Here is a 24,849-nt window from a genome sequence, read left to right on the forward strand (position 1 = left end):
CAATACGACCATGATGGTACATAAATGGCTCGCGAAAAAAATACACCAAACATCTAATAAAAACATGTAGCACGTTATTATTTACTTCTAATAAAATAAAATAAATATGATTAAATTAAATATGATTAAACAAACAAAATTAATGACACATTTCCCACATATCCCAATATCACAACACCCTGTATAAAAATCAAACAATGTACCTACGGTTTTGGATCGTGAATAATCCGTAGATATGAAACTAACATAAAAACGTAGAGTTCATAAAATTTCAGAAACGGAATATTATTTAACATTTGCAAACAACATCGAATCAAAGGAAATCTCGCTGAGGGTGTGGCGCTACGGACGCATAAAATATTTTACAACTTTATGTTATAAAAAAAAAACACGAAGACGAAAATAGATGATTCCATTGTATCTGGCTCGGAACGATCGGGATTGAATCGTAAATATGTAATCCAAATAAACAAACTTAATTGAATCATAGATTAAGAAATGTAGAACAGAACAGACGAGATGTTCAATCTTTGGCGTTTTACGTTGGGATTTTTTATTTATTGCTTAGATGTGTAAACGAGCTCACAGCCCACCTGGTGTTAAGTGGTTACTGGAGCCCATAGACATCTACAACGTAAATGCGCCACCCACCTTGTTTTGTGTTTTGACCTTGGGACACCAGACCTAATTTGTAATTACCCTACAAACCAAACAGGCTCAAATCCTTTATAGCAGAAATATGTAGTACTGTGCTAATAGCTGTATGGCAATCCACTGACAATGTTACGCATTAAAATATTACTTAACTCAAGTCAGTATATTAAGATTGCCAATAGATTGCCATTATGCATTTAGTCCATACAAACTATAGACTTATAATCCTCCAGTCACCGTCCTCGTCGAACCCGTCGCTTGCAACGAAGGGCTCGACGAGCGAATTAACCCACAGACACAGCCCACTGAGTTTCTCGCCGGATCTTCTCAGTGAGTCGCGTTTCCGATCCGGTGGTAGATTCTGCGAAGAACTGCTCTTGCTAGGGCCAATGTTAGCAATACTCCGGTTAGAGCACCATGAGCTCACCTACACGTTAGGGCGAAGCTGAAATAGCCTCTCAAGGCTACCAGCATAGGTAGAAAAAAAAAGCATGTTTACAAGTCGTAAATACCAGAATTCCGGCCATTCTTCTATGGACTATTATTCGTCCGTTGTTCAAGATCTTCCTTTCGCACATTCACATTAAGATTCCTATCCTTTGCTTAAGCGTAAGCGGAAAACAACATCAATCTGCTCGACTAAGCGCGAACACTCCCCATTTTCCTACATTTGAGTGAATTCAAACCAGAGGCAACTGAATCACGTCTTCGGAACAATAGAGACGCCCATCAATTGCTTTTTAATTGTTATTGAAGATAATAAAAAAAATCGAATATATTTCTTTTATTGCATAATTGGGTGGACGAGCTTGGAGCTCACAGCTCACCTATTATGAAGTGGTTAACGGATCCCATAGACATCTACAACGTAAATGCCGCCACCCACCTTGAGACAACGAGTTACAACGGCTGTCCCGCCCTTCAAACTGAAACGCATTACTGCTTCACGGCAGAAATGGGCAGAGCGCTGGTACCTACCCGTGCGGACTCACAAGAGACCCTACCATCAGTAGATTTTACATATTTACATATTTTCTTGGAATTAAATGTGGACAAGCAAGAAAAGTATGAGGAGAGCCAAAGACCAGACTCAGTGGCCTATGTCAAGCAGTGGACAATTGTGGGCCAATGAGGATGGTGATTATGCAAAATAATGCAATATACTTGAGACCTTAGAACTTCTATCTCAAGGTGGGTGGCGCATTTACGTCGTAGATGTCTATGGGCTCCAGTAACCACTTACCACCAGATGGGCTGTGAGCTCGTCCACCCATCTAAGCAATAAAAAAAAATTGAATCGTTCAATCAAATTCTCGTTTATATTATTTTTAAATCCCTATATAATTCGTTCTAATATTCTAATATAAATATTTTGATTTGCTTATGCCTACAGCTCTACCCTCTTAATATTTAATTATTATTTTTTCCTTTTTACTTTATATCGTCCTTTTTAAGTGAGCTACTTTTTTTTATTAAGAATGTTCTTCGGAAACATTCTTTAAATACAGGGTGATCGATTATGGAATGTTTTATTATAAAAATATTTACAATTTACGTGACTCACTATGTAAATATGGGGGTCAGTGACAGGCCTGCGCACATTTGGCATGGCAATAAATGTTTTGACAGTACTAAAACGAGCGATACTTTAATAGCCACGACGGCATTACCTAATTAAAGTATGTATACCTACGTAAAATATAATAAAATAAAAACACAATAGACACAGGTTTTTTTAAGTGTTTTTTTGATCTGATAACTAAGACCTTTAGGTCATGTCTTATTATAATTTATATTCTTATTTTTATGAAAAATTATAATATGAAGTGAAATGAAATGAAGATGATTAATTTGAGACATTAATCAACTGAGATGAAATTAAATGAAATAAGATGAGATGATATGGGATGAAATATAATCTCAGTAAAATGGTGGTCATTTAGATTTTTTTAGTGGACTTTTTGGAGGATCCCGAGAAGTTACGTCCAGCGGCTTTGTTTCATTTTACCACATTTGCGCACTTTTACAGATATTAAAACAGTTAATAAACCACCGTTATTACACATTTAAACCTGAAGAAACACTAAATAGATAAAATAAGACAAATCACACAACTTCACTCCTCGCGTTCCCGCCAAAAAGTTCTAAACACAAGTAAATCTTTCGAAGCGACCCAATAAATTAAATGTGGAACATCTGCGGGTTATCATAATCTATGACGATTTTAATTTTAGGTATTGTTTTTGTTTCGGCTCGTGCTGACATAGATTAGAGATTGGCGCGTTTTACAAACATTTATATATTTAAACTACAAGAATTAATAAAAATAATATATTTTTTAGTACATTAAAATAACCAAGGTAACCAATGATCGTTCTCGTGTTTAAACTAATCATTTTTTCAGAATAAGCTCGGGATAAATTCAAATTCGAAAGCTCAGTAGTTGGCGCTTCTAACAGCTGGGCCCGAGGGCTGTGGATCCGGTTCCCATATCGGGCAAACAACCATGTGGTGAACCGATTTATTTGCTCTGAATGTATATTCCATATATGCATGTTATAAACGTATTTAAGTACGTACATCATCGGAGCAGAGTTGATCCATACTGTTTAGAACCGTCGCATCCACAGTGCGTGTCCAGAGATCTTAATTGCCTCGTACCATCCAGCTTTGGATTGGAGGAATCTCCACGGTAATCCCTGAGCACTATGTCACGTCTTTCTTAAACCAAGCTATAACTTCTATATATTATGGTTCCAATGTTGGACATATTTCATATTAAAAAAATATTTATTGGTCGCTTTTTTTACCTATGCTGATAGCTTGAGAGGCTATTTCAGCTTCTCCTTGACGTGTAGGTGAGCTCATGGGGCTCCAACCGGGAGTGTTGCTAACACTGGCCCTAGCAAGAGCAGTGCTTCGCAGAATCTACCACCGGATCGGAAATGCGACCCTCTGAGAAGATCCGGCGAGAAACTCAGTGGGCTGGGTTTATGGTTAATTTACTCGTCGAGCCCTTCGTTGCAAGCGACGGGCTCGGTAAGGACGGTGACCGGTGCTTGAGGTACCTAAAAGCACCGTTAATAGATCGGGAGGATCCGTAATGACGTGTTTAGGGCGACGTCGACTGTTTACCATTCGGTCCACCGGATCGGGTATGATGGTCGCTACTAGTGCCCATGACTTTATCCATTTAAACTCCAGTAATCGTTCAGAAATGCAAATTTTACTTGCAAAACCAGGTTTGTGGAAAGTACCCAGTGGTAGACCGCGGCTTGGCTATGCCTCTGGCATTGCTGAAACCGTAACCCCTCACCAAATGGACGGTATAGACGAGCATAACGTCCATCTGGCGGTGAGGGAATGTGGAAAACAATGAAATGTGACATTATATTTTATTTCCTTCATACCCGCATTACTACTAGATTCCACGTCCGACCCGAGTTCTACGTCCGATTTCGTCCTTGTCTCGGATGCATCATATTTTAAAAACCTGGATAACTAAAGGTTCCGTTGACTAGTCTTTTTTTTTTATTGCTTAGATTAGTGGACGTGCTCACAGGCCACCTGGTGTTGAGTGGTTACTGGAGCCCATAGACATCTACAACGTAGATGCGCCACCCACCTTAAGATATAAGTTCTAAGGTCTCAATTATAGTTACAACGGCTGCCCCCACCCTTCAAACCGAAACGCATTACTGCTTCACGGCAGAAATAGGAAGAGTGGTGGTACCTACCCGTGCGGACTCACAAGAGGTCCTACCACCAGTTAAGTAGTCTGCCCCCTAAACACTGTAGATCCGAATCCGAAGCTTGGGAATGCGATTAATCCGTTTGTTAACTGTTCCGCCAATGTCCATTAAGATTTTAATGAACCATCAGTATCATTCAGGAGACGCAGCGTTTTGTTTAAAATTAAATTGATGCGTTAAAAAAACAGCGCAAGTCATATTTAACGCGGTCATTAAAAAGTTTTTTTACTACGAACGCGTAGGAGAAGTTTTAGAGGCGCCAGAATTCTTTCATAATTTTAAATGTAAATTTAGTTTTTTTTATTTACTTTAGTTTCGGCCGGTAGTATTTTAATGCTCTACGTAAGTGTTAGGGGCGCCCATGGTCATTACACCGAGAATGGCTGGGTGACAGGCATGAGATCAAAGTCTTAACTGTGTATAACCGGTATTATACAGACCCTGAAGCCTTCCCTGCGTCCAGATGCTATTAGCATCGTTAATAGCATGGCAACTCATGACGTAGGTCTGATAATATCAAATCAAATGTTTTCTCGTCGTTCTGTTTTTACTTGTTGTTTTTATTGGAGATCCTGGCTTCATAAGAGTAACTGCATCGGGAGTGAAACACCAGTTTATTTGGAACTCCGTTACTGATGTTACGAGTAGAATCGTACCAGAAAATAACGCTTCATATGTCCACGTACTCGCCAATACAGAGCTTTTATTCATGACTAGCTGACCCGACAGACCTTGTAGTGCCTCAATTGATAAAATTAAATAAAAGACCTAAACTTTTGTATAAAATAAACTTAAAACAAACAAAAGGAATCGGTCCGACGGGGGACACATCAGAGGTAAAACAAAATTGTTATTTTTATTTAATTCCGAGCACTCTCATATTTATCTACCTTATAAACCTTCTCTGGACTTCCACAAATAATTAAATACCAAAATTAGCCAAATCGGTTCAGCCGTTCTCGAGTTTTAGCGAGACTAACGAACAGCGATTCATTTTTATATAAAATAGAGATTTTACAGTTTATGGCAATAAAAAATTAAATTCACGGATTAAAATGGTAAATCAAAAACAAACTGCGGTGTTTTTATCTTATTTGCTTCGACTTACCGATCTTATCTTAGGTAATATGAATTAATTAACGGTGAAAACAAGAGTTTGTCTATTCCTTGTACGAAGGGAAAAATTTAACTGAGCGTTTTGTTGTTCCACGATTGCTGAAGCCTTTAACATAACCAACGATAATGCTGTCGGCCATCTTGACATGTGAGGCCAGAATCTCAAATTCATTACACGAAAGCCGTCCTACTCTTCAAACTTGAATACATAACTGCTTTACGACTACAGACAGTATACTAGGTGCCAATTAAACCCTTTTGAGGCCGGGGTTTGTACCCCCTATGAGGTTCACGGGTCTAGGGGCCGCGTTGCGTATCTAAGACTCGATGACAGAAGACTGTAAAGGCTGAGGTCGAAAATGTGAAAGGCCCATCCACTAAACTAAGCTCCTGCACTTTTGCCTGATCCCCGAACCCTGCTCGAGATTGAACCAGAAGAAGTTAGAGGGATCCCAATGAGCCACGTAATAATAACACATGTAAATTTGAGAATTGTAGCCAAATTAGAAACTTATTCAAATGGCCAATCAAATAATGTGTTTGTGTATCAAGCGATGTGGGTACCATTTTGGCTCCACGTCTGTATCATACACAATTTTTAACACATATTTACAAACTACTTCCACGATGGAGCAATATCATCGTGTATTAAAAAATGCGTAATCACGTCAGGACATATTGTGAGCCCGCGACAAAACCATTATATTGCAATTGAATCTGCGTACGCTTTAAGGTCGGTGGTGGCTTTTTTTTTATACTGCCTATTCGCTGGAAGCGTAAAGGGCTATTCCAACTACGCCCGGAAGAGTAGGTGAGCTCACGGGCCTCAACCTGAATGAATTTGCTACCACTAGCCCTAACAAGAGCAGTGCTTCCCAGAATCTACCCCCGAATCGGACCGCGACCCACAGAAGATCCGGCGAGAAACTTAATGGGCTGTGTCTATGGGTTAGTTCGCTCGTCAAACTCTTCATTGTAATCAACGAGATTGAATAGGACGGTGACCGGCGCTTGAGGGTCCTAAAAGCACCGAAAGTGGATCCGGAGGATCCGTCAAGACATGTTTTGGGCGACGGCGACTGGTGTCTGTCATTAGTTACTAAGAAAACAAACAGTTAACAATTTCATATTACATCACACTGTATATACATAGAAAACAATGTACGTACAGAATTTTCATTCCAAAGCTGGCCCTTTGTTTTTTGTGTTACATCCTCTTTTGTCCAGAGACAATGGGATGAATTATGGAGGGCGGACTTTAGGGAAAACGTAATGAATAGACCACTTTACTTTTAATTTCCTTACCGGCTTTAATGGAGAGGCAGGCTTAACGTCCACAATACATTAACTAAGGGAGCCCACAGACGTCGCGTAAAAAAAATAACAAGAATCATTTCAAATTCGATATCGCAACAATGTTCTTCTTGATTACGGGTAATGGAAACATAGAACACCAAGAGACAAACATACATCCAGAACTCAAAACGCCAAAAATCTTTAATCATGTCAGGGTATTTTATTGGACCAGATAGGTGTACAGAGCCTTGGCGCGACCAGACATCACAAAATTTTAATATTTAATGGACGTCAACTGGAATAGAGGTTAGTGAAACCTAATCGCGTGGGTCATAACATGCCATACCACCGCAATTGCAAAAGACGTAAACGAATTAAGAAGCGGTTCGTCGAAACTGGCACAGTAAAATTGGGGCATGTCAAGACCTTAGCCCCGGCATAGTCTCACTGCTTGATGTGTACACTTCAGACCAGGCATCTTATCTTTTAGGACACTGGCAACAGGTACTTAACCACTCACTAACCACTTGAATGACTATTGACTTATGGAATAGTGAAAGTCACATACAATTATCTCGTAAAAGTTTCCAATGGCACAGAAAATATCCAAGTTTGGGGTCGTTGCTGGTATTTTTTTCGTATTCAATCCTGATTCCATCAGAAACCTACAAATTGTAATTCAAACAGTCATTTTTCTTGAGCCTGGTGGTAGGACCTTGGTAGGCCTTTCACTGGTGGTAGGACCTCTTGAGAGTCCGCACGGGTAGGTACCACCACCCCGCCTATTTCCGCCGTGAAGCAGTAATGCGTTTCGATTCGAAGGGTGGGGTAGCCGTTGTAACTATACTGAGACCTTAGAACTTATATCTCGAGCTGGGTGGCACATTTACGTTGTAGATGTCTATGGGCTCCAGTAACCACTTAACACCAGGTGGGCTGTGAGCTCGTCCATCCATCTAAGCAATAAAAAAAAAAGCCTGTCCGGTGGGCGTTTCGTTCAACGTCTATAACGTTTGGTCGTTAAGCCATAAGTAGTTCCGGTCCGAAGGTTTATCGCCAATTCAACAAACAGACACATCCACTTAAACTATTTATATTTAATTGTATTAGAAGTATCTATCAGGGAACTGGGTGTGGTTGGGACTCGCTTTTGTTTCTTTGGCCCGTAATACAGCAGAGGATCGTAACTCTGTAGCTTAATTTAGTAAAGTGTGTTTTCAGAATAGATCATGTACCCTAAGAGCTTGGTAGCTTTGCGTCTTTGATATGGACTTGCCTCGCTCCCGGTATTTCTTGAGCGCTGTGACATATCTTTCTTCAAACGAGGCTTGCGAAGAGTACTCAGTTATAAGCAATTCCCATGCTTGGCTGTACATTACTGGCATTACGAACCAGTTACTATTAGAGTTACAATTTACTTATCTTATACCTTTAAACGAGCAATTCTTGTATATCCTTCTATATATTCTTGTAATCTGAATCTCGGAAACGACTCCAACGATTTTCGGGGGCGATAAATCGATCTAGCTAGCTAGATTTATTTTCAGAAAATGTTGTTTTATTCGTGTTTTCAATAATCAACTCTTCCCGACATCTATTGGCGAATAATAATACTATTTTTCTTAATTGAGGGCAACTAACCGCTTTAAAGACACAACAAGATGGCGTTATCAAAAAAAAATCATCATCTAGTAATGCCTATAGTACCAATAAAAAAAAGAGGATCATCATGAATTGTTCTAAAAAAAAAGTATTTTAGAAGTCTCATTTAACTCCTAACTCCAGCCCTGCGACAATGTGAAGGGGTCGAGAATTATTTTTACAAAAGCAACGCGGCCGTAATCGTGTTAAAACGCTATTGTGGTCATTAAAAATATAATAAAATACATTTTCGTGAATAAATTGAGCGGAAGTTTGTTTTTTGTTTCACCAAATTGGTTGGTTTTATTAGGGAAAGCACTTCTGTGAACAGCATCCGGAGCTTTTCTCTTATACTGAATACAGATACACATCGATCTTTAGGTCCTACGCAATTTTCATCCACAAAATACGGAGTCTGATTTTTTGTACATTTGGCCAATGGTGTTTCCAGCGCATGCAGCGCCCGTATGCAATTTTTAAATAACCACAATTTTAGTGAGACTTTATTTTACTTCATCTCATCTAGCTTCATTTCATTTCATCCCAATCGATAACAATCTCAAATTCAATCTCATTTCGCTTCGCATAATCCCTCCAGCAGAATATGTAAGTATGATAAAATTGAAGATTTAAACTCGACACTGGGCTGACTGGCAACAATGGCATCGCAAGAAGCCAATTGCCATACTTAGTTAAATAACTAGAAAGATTTGAACTACATCCAATCGAGAATATTAGAACCGAACTACAAGAGGCATAGTCTTTTGCAGTGGTGTCACGAATCTGAGATTCTCTGAGGCGCAAAGAGTTAGCTATTCAGCTAAGTCTTAAACTACATTATTATAGTCACAGTTTCCTTTGACTCTGTATGAACTCTTCTCTGACACAAACAGACACTCACAGATCTAGGTAGGTAGGACCTCATATGAGTTCGCACGGGTAGGTACCACCACCCTTTCTATTTCTTCCGTGAAGCAGTAATGCGTTTCGGTTTAAAGGGTGGGGCAGCCGTTGTAACTATACTGAGACCTTAGAACTCATATCTCAAGGTGGGAGGTGGCATTTACGCTGTAGATGTCTGTGGGCTCCAGTAACCACTTAACACCAGGTGGGCCGTGAGCTCGTCCACAACATTTGCAATAAATAAATAAATAAAACTGAATTCCACGTAACTTAGATACCTAGAATAAGAAACAGTCTCCGGCAATTGTATTAAGGTGCCCCCTATCGCGTGCATCGTATATTCAAATGCCCTTTCTCCGACGACGCAATGTAAAAAATACATATGTGTATACAAATAAATATATATAGCAGAGAAACCCTCTTGACCTTTTCATCCCCTAGACGAACCCTTCAGCTCAGAATACACAAGTTTATGAAATCAGTTATCCCGATTTATTTATTTTGGACTTGCGACGAGCGGGTTCGTTTATAAGAAAATTTATCTGATAAAAGATACGAGAGATCCATTTTCATATATCGTTTAGTGTTATTAAAAAAAATAATTGATTATAAATTGTAATGAGATGAATAAGCTTTTGTATTTTGTATCACCCTAATCAAATACCGTAGATTTTTTTGCGCAAATCGGAGAAGAAGGTTGCGGTGATAGATGCTCACGGGAGTAGATAGAGTCGATTTGAGACATCAGATCGGAGTCTTCTATTCTACAACGGCTGTTACACCCCTCAAATCGGATAGCTACGCAGCAAAAATAAGCAAGATCAGGCCAGACAGATGGTACCTAGCTGCACCGAAACTGTTTTTGCTGAGCTAAGAACTGTCCACAACGGCCAGGGCAGGGCATGAGCTGTTAAATGAATTTCTGTCTGAAACTCAAGATGCTGATGTTTTTGCCGATAGTTGGGGAATAGTATTGTCTAAAAAAATTTTGTTTTTAGCATAATAATAATATTTTTTTTTTTTTTTTATTGCGTAGATGGGTGGACGAGCTCACAGCCCACCTGATGTTAAGTGGTTACTGGAGCCCATAGACATCTACAACGTAGACGCGCCACCCACCTTGAGATACAAGTTCTAAAGTCTCAGTATAGTTACAACGGCTACCCCACCCTTCAAACCGAAACGCATTACTGCTTCACGGCAGAAATAAGCAGGGCGGTGGTACCTATCCGCGCGGACTCACAAGAGGTCCTACCACCAGTAATTACGCAAATTATAATTTTACGGGTTTGATTTTGATTACACGATGTTATTCCTTCACCGTGGAAGTCAATCGTGAACATTTGTTGAGTACATATTTCATTAGAAAAATTGGTACCCGCCTGCGGGATTCGAACACCGTTGCATCGCTTCAACACGAATGCACCGGACGTCTTATCCTTTAGGCCACGACGACTTCAAAATACTTAATACTTAAGAATTTTAATAATGTTTTTTGTGTTAACGAATTAGGCATTCTGGTGCAAACTGTAAGCCTGACTTTGTATTGAATTGAATAAATAAATAAACTTTTCCTTGCTTTTGAAGCAGATGAGAGCGTACTGTAGATTTCGTGGTGAGTAACACTGTGGCTCGAGAACATCTGCAATGCCGAGAATACACCCCAATCGCAGTCCAAGCGAATTTCATCTATGCGCATTGAACGAGTAATTGTCCATAGTCCATTATAAGTCTACCCGCAAGTTGTATGGTATTTATTGTATGGTTTATTGTATGGTATTATACCTGGACTGGTGGACTTGGACTGGTGGTAGGACCTCTTGTGAGTCCGCGCGGGTAGGTACCACCACCCTGCCTATTTCTGCCGTGAAGCAGTAATGCGTTTCGGTTTGAAGGGTGGGGCAGCCGTTGTAACTCTATAGGCTCCAGTAACCGCTTAACACCAGGTGGGCTGTGAGCTCGTCTGACCATCTAAGCAGTAAAAAAAAAAAGAATCGTTTATCAATTTCGTTATTTCCGTTTTGGTAATCTATTGGTAAAATAATTTACGGTTTCGACATTGATTGGGGAAATTTAATTTTACAACTAACGCCATCTGTTGGCCTCCTTGCAAATAAATACACCACATATTTAACGTAAACATAATTGCGGGAGTCGTTCTTGAGAAAAGTTGAAAATTGATTTTTGTCCAAAGCAGATTACATTACCCAAACTTGAAAACTGATCCTACCTAACTCTCCCTAATCTGAGACTGTGTTCTCATATCAATAGTGCCAGTAACGACATATGTGACCTCTTATACCGACAACGAAGCCAGATCGAAAAAAAGCGGTTTTAAACATTAAGCTTTACACAAAATCGCTATCGCTCATGTCTCAGGTGCAGTCTAAGATTTCAATTGCACAGACATTCGAAGTCACTAATAGAATTAACGTATTAAAATGTTCCATTATTATTTATTGTTGTTGTTTTTATTGGCACGCGGTACCGTCACACTTGATTTTAAGTGGCAACGATGGTTCAGATCGTTTTCAATTTTGCGTAATATAAGTAACGATTTCATGAATTTACTGGTAGTAGGACCTCTGGTGAGTCCGCGCGGGTAGGTACCACCACTCTGCCTATTTCTGCCGTGAAGCAGTAATGCTGGGGCAGCCGTTGTAACTATACTGAGATCTTAGAACTTGTAAGGTGGGTGGCGCGTATTTAGGGTGGCACATTTACGTTGTAGATGTCCATGGGCTTCAGTAACCACTTAATACCAGATGGGTTGTGAGATCGTCCACCTATCTAAGCAATAAAAAAAAAACTTTCTCTAATTTTCCACATTACAATCAAGTCAATCACTCATTTATTGATAATATTAAATAATATTTATTTATATTTTTCATTTTACGCATTTGGCAATGCCAATATGGATGACGATTTAAATAGGAACTTTTTTTAAAGCTTAGAAATCGTATTTCTTTTGTTTCTAAAATCCAGCTAGTTTTTCTTTATTATCTATACTAATATTATAAAGAGGAAAGATTTGTTTGTTTGTTTGTTTCGAATAGGCTCCGAAACTACTGGACCGATTTGAAAAATTCTTTTTCCATTAGAAGCCGACATTGTCCCTGATGAACATAGGCTACTTTTTTTTTTTTTTTTTTTTTGGTGTCATGTGTGTTTTAATGTTTCCGAAGCGAAGCGAGGGCGGGTCGCTAGTTATATTATAAACTGGGAATTTCAACACGCATTACTAGAAAAATAGCAAACAAGTTAGAATTTGAATTTCAAACCAGTGACACGAATGAGATTTACAGAAGTTTTTAATGTATAACTCCTAATTTAACAGCTTATACGAATATACCTATATATAGCTATAGAACCACGTGCCTGTTGTCATGACAACAAATTTACTGTACTTATAATTACGTTAACTTTAGGGTTATGAGAATTACATCAAATAACTCGCTTTCGGCCCCAAATTTCAAAACGACCCATTCGAGTATTATTGGTAGTTTTTCAATGACAGCACAAGAGCGCATTACGCGGCATAATGCTCAACGTTGGATGTTCCAACTACAACAACTCGAAGCACAATCGAGCACTCTCAAAAGTACTGCTCTCGCGTGATACTCGCAATCGATACCGACTCAGTGACAGAAAATTGACAATTGTTTTTTCTTTAAGTTGGCATTGATCGAAATTTTGTTTATATTATCGTTAGTAATATTATTTAATAATACGTGAAGCAAAAATTTTGTATCCCTTTTTACGAAAATTGCGCCGACGGAGGAGTATGAAATTTGCCACACTTATAGAGAAAATAGAGAAGAAGTGCACAATGCTAATATTTTTTTAAATAATTCATAAAAGATACATTAAATCAATAAAAAAACATTACACACACTACATAATATGTATTTGACGCACACACGCATGCATACTATTTATTGTCAAACTTTTGTTCTTGACGTCTGTTGTCAAATTGAGTATAGATTGTTTGTCTTTGTTAATATTTTTATAGTGTAGTTTTGGCGAAATTTGTGATTATCGAAGTATAAAATACACACATAATAGTGTACAAACTTACAATCCCAATTAATTATAGTCGAATTTCGACTACTGCGGGACCTATAGTATACATTAATTCAATAAAAAAACATTACACACACTACTATGTATTTGACACACACACACATATACTCTTTGTTTATTGTCAAACTGTTGTTATTGCTTAAAGTCTGTAGTCAAATTGAGAATAGGTTACTTAGTATTGTTTATCTTTAATATTACGAGTATTTGTCTATAGTGTAGTCTTGGCGAAATCTGTTACGATAGTACCATAATAATGTTGAAACATATAATTTCAATTAATTATAGTCGAATTTCGACTACTGCGGGACCACTAGTATTATTTAATGTTGAAAAAAATTGTAAGGCTTTCGTTTCGTCGTAGTTTCATAGAAATAATCAATGTTAATTAAAACTGTGCTAACTTAGCGCACTCTGCTGGTGCATTTGAAAACTAATTCACGTTCCAATTAAGCTTCAGCATAATTCGGCATTGTGCGTCACTAAATCGCATTATGCTCTGTAATTGGAAAACTACCAATGTCGCGCAGACATCACAGTCCTCCGTGACCACGAATATATTAAAGTATACGAAGCCTCATTTAAAAAAAATTGTGGACGATAAAATAGCGACATTAAATCGTCAAAGTATCTCTGAATATGTTTTATCTTAATTATACGTAGAGTTCATGGATACAATAGTACTGGCGAGATAATTCTAATAATAGATTTGACCGCCTCGTTATGCTCCCGACTTGCCTACCTTCGGACCTCGACTACTGTACTGTGGGTTTGATTCCGGTCTTATCTTTTTTACAGATTGTATTGGATTGTTGTCAATATCTTCAAGACAATTGTATTTTCTAGGTTAAGGTATATGTCTTAGATAATTAAGTTTTAAGCCTTATGTTTTGTAGTAACTCATTAACTTATTCAACACTGTACTTAATGTAAAATTTATTAAGTTAAAATTAGTACAATTTCCGGATCGCAGTGTGTGGCAACACTTTTTTTTTACTGTACAAAATCACCAGATCCCCACCCGCCCGGCGGAGGGGGTATGTGGGAGTTGAACCTCACCAAAAACTCTTGCCGCTCACGGCCGGCGCCGGACGCCGGACTGGGCCGGAGTCCAGTCGGGGCCATTGAGACGGCGGGACAGGGTTGATGCAGAGTATATTGCATCCATCCCGCCTTCCCCCTGACGCCGGACCGCCGGCGCCGGACTACCGGTTCAGTCGGTTAGGCAACACTGCTGTTGGGAGTAACGACTGTAGTACATATGAGGCACGTTAAGGCAAGTAACAAAAGGCGTAGAGAATGACCGCATCTGCCGCCTTAAGCTCACCCAAGATAAGTGGGGCAAAAGAGCACATCCCCCTAGCTCTCCCCGCTTCACATCACCCTAGTTCCGACTAGCAAGGATATTGTGATATATTATGCACGGCTAGAGGGATTCGCCCCGTAAGAGTGTACGAATGTCCCGGCATATAAATAAACGCAATTGGTAAGAAGACGGCGGAGCACGAAGTCAAGGAAGAATAACGAGTAATGGAGGGAATTTTATAATAAGTACCTACCTATGAGCTTGTGGAATTACGAAGTATACAGTACGGAATGAAGTAAAATATTGCAGTCTGCGTTTTATTGGCTGGTCGGTGGAATAGTTTACAAGATATTGAGATAGACGATTCGGAGGGGGCTCTCGTCTCGTATGGAAAGATAAATATTATTAGTTCATACGGTAATTTGTGTAAACGATAATGCGAGGAGAAAGCGTCCTAAAATACTTGGATCAGCTCTGTAAAGAAGGATATGCGAGAAAAGAGTCTACGTACAGAGATGACGTAAGATTGGTCTGAATAGAAAAAGGCGACACTCTGCGTCGACCCCGCTTAGTGGAATAAGGGCATGGAAAAGAAGAAGACAATGTGTTATTAAAATCATAATATCATGTATCACTAATCGACATAAACAATCAAACATAGACTGTACACCAAATAGACGTATAATAAAATGTATTAACATATATAATTTAATTACTGTTGGCGCTGAGGCCTATCCAGTTTCACCAGGACAGGTGAGCGAGCAAATGCCCAGTCAGGAGGGTTGGGATTTGCTAACAGCTACCCGAGCGCCTCCAGAGGAGACCTAACATCTCAAGGGCAGCTGCTTCGCGAATGAATCTACTACCGGATCGGAATCGCGACCCGCTGAGAAGATCCGGCGAGAAACTCAGCGGGCTGATGCATGGGTTAGGTTGCACATCGACCTCTTTGTCGAGTTCGACGAGTACGGTTACCAGAGCCTTTAAGACAGCTCCTAGTGCTAGATCTTCTGTTGTTCTAATTTGAAGAATTTATTTTCAGTTCTGCTCTCATACAAGTAGCTTTCGTTTAAATAAATAACCTTTAGCTATAGAACGAAATAAACAATTATTATTTGAAACATTTACGGGTACCGGCGAATTTCTCGCGAACCAATTTTCCTCTTGCAAATTTCTTTCAATTTCCAGTACCAGAAACCCTAAATGTGCCCGGGATAATAATAGGTTATGTTGTTTCGGGTAAAATTCTGTAGCTACCAAGGAAATGTTCGTCCAAACTGTTTCGGACTTTTTGCCCTAGCAACTGTAACATTTTTTTTTCTTTTGAGTAGTGTAAGGTAGCGCAAGGTTAAGGGGGAAGAGGTCGACCGAAGAAGACATGGATGGAGTGTGTGAATGACGATATGAGAGAGAGAGGAGTGAGTGTAGAGATGACGGCTGATAGAGGAGAATGGAAGGGAAAAAGTTGCTGTACTAACTCCACCTAGTAGGATAAGGTGAAGACGAAGAAGAAACTATAATTTTATTTTGACATCACATCGTGGTCTATCATAAATGCGCATCAGTCTTTAAGTATACTTTTAAAGCGTCTATCAACAATAGTCCGTCGATTAGTTTCAGCATGATACTCGACGAACGCATAAACATACAGACAAACACAATACAATAATATACTATATATGTTGGAGTATTTCCATTTTCGGGTAGCGACATGATAAACGGGTGGTCTTCGTATGTAAATGAAACTAGTAATATTAACTCAGAGCGTATATTACGCAGGAGCGTTCTATCTAATAAGGCGACTCGCTCGCTTCTGAGCTAAGGATTGTACAGCAGCTCTTTTTATAGTCAGCCAGTGTGCCGGCAACTCGCGCCATCAAAGGGTGCCGCTGCGGTATGTGATCCAAGCCGCCCGCCGCGAACGTTGAAGTGTGCCGGCGACCCGCACCATCAAAGGGTGCCGCTGCGTTGTGTGTTCCAAGCCGACCGCCACGAACGTTGCAAGTGTACCGGTGACCGGAGCCGTCAAAGGGTGCCGGTGCGCTCTGTGATTCAAGCCGCCTGCCGTTGATCGTTGCAAATATGCCGGTGACCCGAGCCATCAAAGGGTGCCGACGCCCTCTGTGATCCAAGCCGCCTGCCGTCGACCGTTGCAAGTGTGCCGGCGGCGCTCGCTGACAAAGGGTGCGGATGCGCTTTGTGATCTAAGCCGCGCGCCGACACGGCCATTCTGCAATTGACGCGTCTCTGCGGCATTAGTCCTGTAATGATAAATTACTTGAATCTTGGTAGTGGTACTTAAGTTTGGTATCGACACCATACATTGTAACAACTAAGCCTGCACGCTAGTGTTCAAAGTATGGCCTCAACACCATTGATAATTTTGCAACAACCAAGCCTCCACGCTGGTGTTCAAAGTTAGGCCTACACGCCATTACTCATATTGCAACAACCAAGCCTCCACGCTGGTGTTCAAAGTTAGGCCTACACGCCATTACTCATATTGCAACAACCAAGCCTCCACGCTGGTGTTCAAAGTTAGGCCTACACGCCATTACTCATATTGCAACAACCAAGCCTCCACGCTGGTGTTCAAAGTCTGGCCTACACGGCATCAACAACCAAGCCCAAGTGCTGGTGTTCAGACTTAGGCCTACACGCCATTACTTATATTGCAACAACCAAGCCTCCACGCTGGTGTTCAAACTTAGGCCTACACGCCATTACTCATATTGCAACATCCAGGCCTACACGCTGATGTTTAAAGTCTGGCCTATACGGCATCAACAACCAAGCCCAAGCGCTGGTGTTCAGTCTTAGGCCTACACGCCATTACTAATATTGCAACAACCAAGCCTACGCGCTGGTGTTCAAAGTCTGGGTTACATGTCATCAATAATATTGGAACAACCAAGCCTCTTCGCTGGCGTTCAAAGTTAGGCACACAAAGAGAAGCCTCATTCCAAAAATTGTATCTCATTGATCTCTTCTAATGGAAATTCATACGCCGACACGGCAATCTCATTCTGTTTTCCATAGTTTGGAGCTGCTTGTAATTTTCATGCGCTACTTTTGGGTCCACGTTCTGTGATTTTCTTGACCTCGTATCGGTCATTAGGAAGGACCTTCTTTATCTCGTAACCCCCGAACTTTTTGACTTACTTTGGTTCCCAACCGGAAGGGTTAAATCGTATTGACCCTAGTCAATTCCTTTTATTTTTGCTTTAGTGTTATCAAATTTAGCTTTAGTTTTCTCTGCCCGTTCGGTCATCCTTTCAGACACTATTTTACAGAAAATTTAGGATTAGCTCTCATTTTCTTCATCAATAATTGAAATTAGCTCCATTCCATAGGTGCTTTCCCAGTTGCTTTGGATAGGTACTGTACAGTTAATAGCAAGTTGTGTTCCCAGTGATCCTGCTGAATATTACTAATGACAGTGAGTCCATCTTTAACGATGCGGAAAATTCTTTTGGCCTGGTCGTTTGATCTATTCGTGTATGCTACGATGTGGTGCAGTTCAATGCCGTACTGTTTACAGTATTGTTTATATTAGGACACGAATGCACCATCACCATCAACGATTATCCTCTTGAGAGTTCCAAAAAGAAATACAAGTGTTGCAAGGCCGATTCTTGACTTTTCTTAGTAGCATGCTTTAATAAAACAATTTGGAAAAGGCATCAACCGTACAAAGACGTATTCTTTTTCAGGTCCACTCAATTTCCCAGAGATATCTACGTGAATTATCTGTGCTGTGCCTGAAGTACTTTTCATAGTTTTACAAACCACGCAATTGTCTATGAAGCTGCGAACTTTTGAGCTCAATTTGTCAGACCAAAAGTGTTCTTTGAGTTTTTCGAGTGCTTTCTCCCAGCCAAAGTGTTTTAAAACTTTGTGGTAATTATTTATGATACTCCATTGGTAGCATTGTGGTACCGCTTTTAGAGTCTTGGTTCTTCCATTCTCCAGCTTAACTTTTTGGCACAAAACTTCGTCTCTGATTAAGTATTCAGTGTTTTTATTGCCATTGTTCTTGATATCATTGATTAGGCTACTTAAAAAGGATCTCTGTACTGTTTCATTACTAACCAGTCTTTATCCAAAGTCAAGTTAAAGGTTTTCTGGGTAATATGGTTTTTACTAAAACAATTGACGTGTTTTAGTCTTTCTCTTTTACGATACTCGACATCAAAGTTAACATTTTGCAGAAAAGGCCACCACCGATGCACACGTGGCAGTAGTTCTTGCATATATCGAAAGGTTTTCAAAGCATTGCAGTCTGTGACAACAGTGAGCTTTCTGTCGTATAAAAAGTTACATAAAGGTTTTATGGATCTTACAATAGCCACAATCTCCAATTCATATGAGTGATAGTTGGATCAGCATCACTTGCATCTGTATGAAGTTCAATTGGTACGCCCTCTTTGAACATGGTATGAAGCAGCGCGCAGGTACGGTAATCGATTATGTTTAATCTTGTTGCTTCGTGAGAGGCAGTCCATATCCATTTCGTTCCTGATTTTTTCAATTTCCGTAGTGGTGCCATTCGGCCCAAAGTACTTAGTACAATCTTTGTAAAGTTTCTTCTACCAATCTTCCAAGCATAAGGAGGCTATCCAAGTAAATCAGAGTCGCTTCTTCTATCAGTACTTTTAGTGAATTTCTGGTATACGAACGGGGCGTTATGTAGAAGTAGAGTATTTTTATTTCTACTAGTTCATTTTGTAGGGCCGCTGTTCCACAACATTATTTAAATGAAATATTCAGTTCCCCAGAGGTCACTTTGTTTGTCGAAAGCCTTTCTCTGATGATTTCACTGAACTGAAAACAATAATTTGTAAGTGATTAGTGGTCTAGCTCAACACAAAATTCAAGACAAATGAAAATATCAATAATGTGCACTCAGATTAATTAATTGTGCGTGAGAGTAAGTCGGGACTGGACAGATTCCTTTCAAACACTTCTATGTATTCTTTCTTTGTCCCGAAAGCCACAATACAGATTTCTATGGCAGAAAAATCTGCCTCGCTCTTCCAATTTGTTTTGTTCAGTCTTTATCATGAAGGCATTAATATGTGCCTTAGTCTCAGTACTCCGTCATAGATTCACTCTTTTACTGTGTTGTTCGTCAGCAATTCTTTTAAAACATCTTTCTGTAGTGTGTCGAGTCCCTTTACAGTAGGAACACTCCTTAATGGATGGTACAGGCGAATCTCTTGATGAGAAAGAAGCTCCTGATCCTGATGCTGAAAATGTTCCACGTCGAATTGCATTTTCCGGGCAATATCCAGCAAAATGACCTGTTTTTCCACAAACATGACAAGTCAAGTTGGATCTATCACGATTAAAGTTCAAACGAGGTTGCTTACTGAACTCAGTTGGTTTAGTTGGTATATTCTTTCGTTTGCGAAACGTTTTGGCTATAGCAATTAACTCCGGAACAGTATTTGACTTGCTATTGAGCAGTTCTGTCCGAATCCGTTCATCTCCAATGCTCCCAATGACAAATTCTACTGCATCCTGTTCCGTTGGATGAGGTTTTACTATCCTTTTGAACATACGCCACACGTTTGAAATAAAATCTTGAATGTTTTCTGCCTCGTCAATGGTGTAATTTCTATAACTCAGAATATCTGCAAAGTACCTGGATTCGGGTTCGAAAGTTTGCAACATGTCATCCCGCATTTCCGTCCAGGTTGTTGTCCTTAGGAGGCTACTATCTGCCCATGTCTTTGCACGACCTTTTAATACACTTGCTGCTTTTAATCGTACCTCATGATCTCGAAGTCCATATTCTGCTTGAGTACGTGTAATAAGATCTACCCAATCGTGTACATCGGTGCTAGAATCGGGGTCATATGTAGGAAAATAAACGTCGGCAATGCGCACTCGCGTATTTTCTTCTGATTTCATGGTGCCGATCATTTCAGCCAAGGTTACGCGATGATCGTAAGACAGTTGAGTCATCATATCGTTCATCGTGGTTTTAAATGCGTCTGCCATAGCTTGAATTACGTCATTAGGCCGTTGTTCGTCACGTGGTGTTCCCTCTTCTGATGTTGGAGTATTTCCATTTTCGGGTAGCGACATGATAAACGGGTGGTCTTCGTATGTAAATGAAACTAGTAATATTAACTCAGAGCGTATATTACGCAGGAGCGTTCTATCTAATAAGGCGACTCGCTCGCTTCTGAGCTAAGGATTGTACAGCAGCTCTTTTTATAGTCAGCCAGTGTGCCGGCAACTCGCGCCATCAAAGGGTGCCGCTGCGGTATGTGATCCAAGCCGCCCGCCGCGAACGTTGAAGTGTGCCGGCGACCCGCACCATCAAAGGGTGCCGCTGCGTTGTGTGTTCCAAGCCGACCGCCACGAACGTTGCAAGTGTACCGGTGACCGGAGCCGTCAAAGGGTGCCGGTGCGCTCTGTGATTCAAGCCGCCTGCCGTTGATCGTTGCAAATATGCCGGTGACCCGAGCCATCAAAGGGTGCCGACGCCCTCTGTGATCCAAGCCGCCTGCCGTCGACCGTTGCAAGTGTGCCGGCGGCGCTCGCTGACAAAGGGTGCGGATGCGCTTTGTGATCTAAGCCGCGCGCCGACATATATAATATACAAAAACAAAATAATTTGCCGTTTCCGTATTTAATGTTGTTTTGCTGGTTTATCGGCGGATCTTCTCAGTGAATCGCGAATCCGATCCGGCGGTAGATTCTGCGAAGCGCTACTCTACTGCTAGGGCTAGTGTCAGCAATATATATATATATATATTTTTTATTGCTTTGATGGGTGGACGAGCTCACAGCCCACCTGGTGTTAAATGGTTACTGGAACCCATAAACATCTACAAATCACATCACACTGACAAATGAATTTACTTTGAGTTACACTGTCAAATTACATTCTAACGGCAGTCACAGTCTGAAGACTGATCCGAAGATAGGCGCTTCAGTCCTACTGCTCGCTAACGCTTATTATAGTTAAAATTAGTTAAGTTATCGTACATTGTATCTTTATTGCTGTTGAAGACGGACGAGCATACAGCGCAAAATGGCCATGGTCGCCCATGGATATCAGCAATACCAGAAACGCAACCGATGACTGCTACAGTAAATCTAAGCGTATTTCATTTAGTTACAACAACAGGCAATGTTGAAATGATTGAAGACAGATATATGCCACATCACTAGAACTGCTATTAATAGGGTGGACAAAAAAGCATATTAAAGCGTTTAAGCTGTTTATTTTCGCAGACTAATAAGCTTTTTTTATTGTACTAGATGGGCTAATGAACTCGCGGCCTATCTGAGTCCATGGACTGAAGCTCTACCGAATTTCAGTGGAGCTTTTCCAGCCTTCAGACGAAAATTTATGCCTGCTTCTACACTGAAATAAACATAACGATGCTTGCTATCCATCGACGTGGGCTTAGAGTGATATCTACCATCTCCAACTCCTGTTTGCTCAAGTCTTCAATATCCCGAAATCTTATATGAAATAAAATGAATATAAATTCTGACTTTAATTTTTTTTTATTGCTTAGATGGGTAGACGAGCTCACAGCCCACCTGGTGTTAAGTAGTTACTGGAGCCCATAAACATCTAATACCTAGTGTCCCATACCCAGTGTCTAATCTGCCCGACTCGGTGGTGTACTACTGCACTAGGGTATTAACTCTTTAACTGGCACTTTTTGGGTATTAATTATGTACATATATATTTAAACGTATATAAATATGTATGATCCGCTGGATGCAGGCAGCGCAGGACCGGTCTTTGTGGCGAGGCTTGGGGGAGGCCTGTGTCCAACGGTGGACGTCTGTGGGCTGATAAGAAGAAGAAGAAGTATGTATGTCAGTCTCTAGTATCCATAACACAGGGAATCCTCATTTGGAACCGGACGGCCGTGCCTAATTAGTACCCAGCCATTATTATTATTATTATCAGATATGAACCTGAACTGCGTAGAATATCTACCGCCCGATCGAAGAACGAGGCGATGCTATAGAGCTGAAAGCGAAATCTTTTTCTCAAATATCTGTCATAAAAAGCGTGTTTTTTTATTAGTGTTTAGTCACAACCGATCGATAGCATTTCTCTGCTCTGCCCTTGAGCTGTTAGGTCTCCTTTTTTTTATTGCTTAGATGGATGGACAAGCTCACACCCCACCTGGTGTTAAGTGGTTACTTGAGCCTATAGACATCTACGACGTAAATGCGCCACCCACCCTGAGATATAAGTTCTAAGGCCTCAGTATAGTTACAACGGCTGCCCCATCCTTCAAACCGAAACGCATTACTGCTTCACGGCAGAAATAGGCGGGGTGATGGTACCTATCCGCGCGAACTCACAAGGGGTCCTACCACCAGTAATTACGCAAATTAAAATTTGAGGGTTTCATTTCGGAATTCGGTCCTTCGGAAGCTGTTAGCAAATCCCATCCGTCTTGGCTGAACCTACGCTCGCCCAATTTGTCCGGTGAAACTGGAAAGTCCTCTGGGCTACTTCTAAAAAAAAGCATTACTCTACGCTTCCTGTCCCTAGTCTCTATTTCAAGGTGGTACGGCGCTAATGCGAGCAGTTTCTAAATGTGTTCACTAGTGTTCATTAGTGTTCACGCTTGCTAACCTCAATTGCCCATGTTTCATATAAGCGCATATACCTTAAGGGCTTGATATTATCACAGAACTACTTATAGGTCAATAACATTCCGCGCATCCCAAACAGAAATCGTGCAAACAGAAAACAATAAACTTTGCGTTTTAAAAATTTAATGAGAACGTTCGAAAAATAAAAATCACAAAAAACATAACATATTTTTAACGTTATGTATAACAAATGTTATTTCCAGAACGCAAATGAGTAGGTACGTACATCTGCTGATTCCATAACAAAAATAAATAAAGCACGTAGCGTAGCAAGCAGTGTTTGAAAACTCCCAGCATTTCGATGTTTGCACAGCGTTATCGTTATACAAATAACCGAACAACAAAAAAAAAAAGCTACGAGAGATACGGCTTTGTTGAAATAATCAAACAAACAAAAAAAGAATTACAAATAGCATTCAAAATGGCGCGAACGATTATAAAAGTTTGAATTTTTAAATAAAAATATTTAATTCGCTCACCGATTATTATATGAAATTCGAAATTCGAAAACGTAATCAAGCCTCGATCACATCACACTTTTCTTATAAACACAATTTACAATTTCCATGGTTTAATTAAAAAAAACAACATATATCTTTAATGTTGAATTCTTAACATAACTGACACGTACTTAATGACCCAAGCGAAGGTCCTTGCTTCATATCACACCCGGGAGACATTTGAGCTCACACATTGCGGGGTATTATTTACGGAAGCAACTCACACGACCGACGCTCACTGAAGTCGGAGCGATACTGTCCAAGACTACAACAATTTTCAGCAAATCTATATGAGAAAACACGCGATTCTCCGTCTCTTTCGCGTCTGTGCGATAATGCATATAGGCATCCCTTTTCCCACCCTAGAGGTTTAGCTTAGTAATTTCACTTTCACTGGTCAATTATAGTATAAATTTGTATCAAAGGATTTTGTCAAAGCATAATCATAATTGAGTTCAAAGAATTCCCATTTTGAATTTATTTAAATTTATTGTCTGGTAGTCTATGGACTGTTTTTTTTTTGTTTTTGTTTTTAATCTATTAATATCGATTTTTTTATTATTATATTTAAGTAAGCTGCCGGTCGTGAAACCCATGTCAAATTCCTATGCAGCATGATAAGAGTAGACGCTGGGTCGACCTCAAGTAATGTGCGATAAGGGCGAACTCTAATTAAACTAATTCATATGACAAATTCAATTCAGTTTGGCATTGACCAAAGTCAAAACCTAAAAAACTAAAAACTAAACTAAACCCTAGACGAAACTAAATAAATAACTAAATAAACTAAAATAACTAAACTAATTAAACTAATAAATTTCAATGGTATTTGAAATAAACCGCAAGAATAAAAATGTATACCGTTGACGTTTTATTGTAACTAACTATACTTGAGAAATTAGAACTTATATCTCAAGGTGGGTGGCACATTTACGTCATAGATGTCTATGGGCTT

At 40.0% G+C, this 24,849-nt stretch overlaps 2 protein-coding genes across 4 annotated transcripts in view; both read right to left on the reverse strand.

The window, feature by feature from the left end:
• The window catches only part of Dgk (diacyl glycerol kinase 1), a 116,487-nt gene extending 92,345 nt beyond the window's left edge, over positions 1 to 24,142 (reverse strand). For 2 of the 3 annotated variants that reach the window (XM_089734740.1, XM_089734732.1), the window contains exon 1: positions 23,874 to 24,136. The gene's annotated coding sequence lies outside the window, so the exon portion shown is untranslated. Of the gene's footprint in view, positions 1 to 23,873 lie in introns of all 3 variants that reach the window. The other variant, XM_089734736.1, reaches the window with a different exon arrangement.
• On the reverse strand, positions 18,369 to 21,360 carry LOC114240151 (uncharacterized). Its single transcript, XM_028170599.2, has one exon. The coding sequence runs from the start codon at positions 20,839 to 20,841 to the stop codon at positions 19,849 to 19,851; it is 993 nt and encodes a 330-aa protein (XP_028026400.2). The 5' UTR covers positions 20,842 to 21,360; the 3' UTR covers positions 18,369 to 19,848.
• Positions 24,143 to 24,849: the final 707 nt, after the last annotated feature.

This window comes from Bombyx mandarina, chromosome 02, assembly GCF_030267445.1.
Source record: "Bombyx mandarina strain Sakado chromosome 02, ASM3026744v2".
Taxonomy (NCBI): Eukaryota; Metazoa; Arthropoda; class Insecta; order Lepidoptera; family Bombycidae; genus Bombyx; species Bombyx mandarina.

Excerpts from the sequence above, each read along its gene's own strand:
- LOC114240151 (XM_028170599.2), bottom strand. The coding sequence starts at position 20,841 with ATGTCGCTACCCGAAAATGGAAATACTCCAACATCAGAAGAGGGAACA.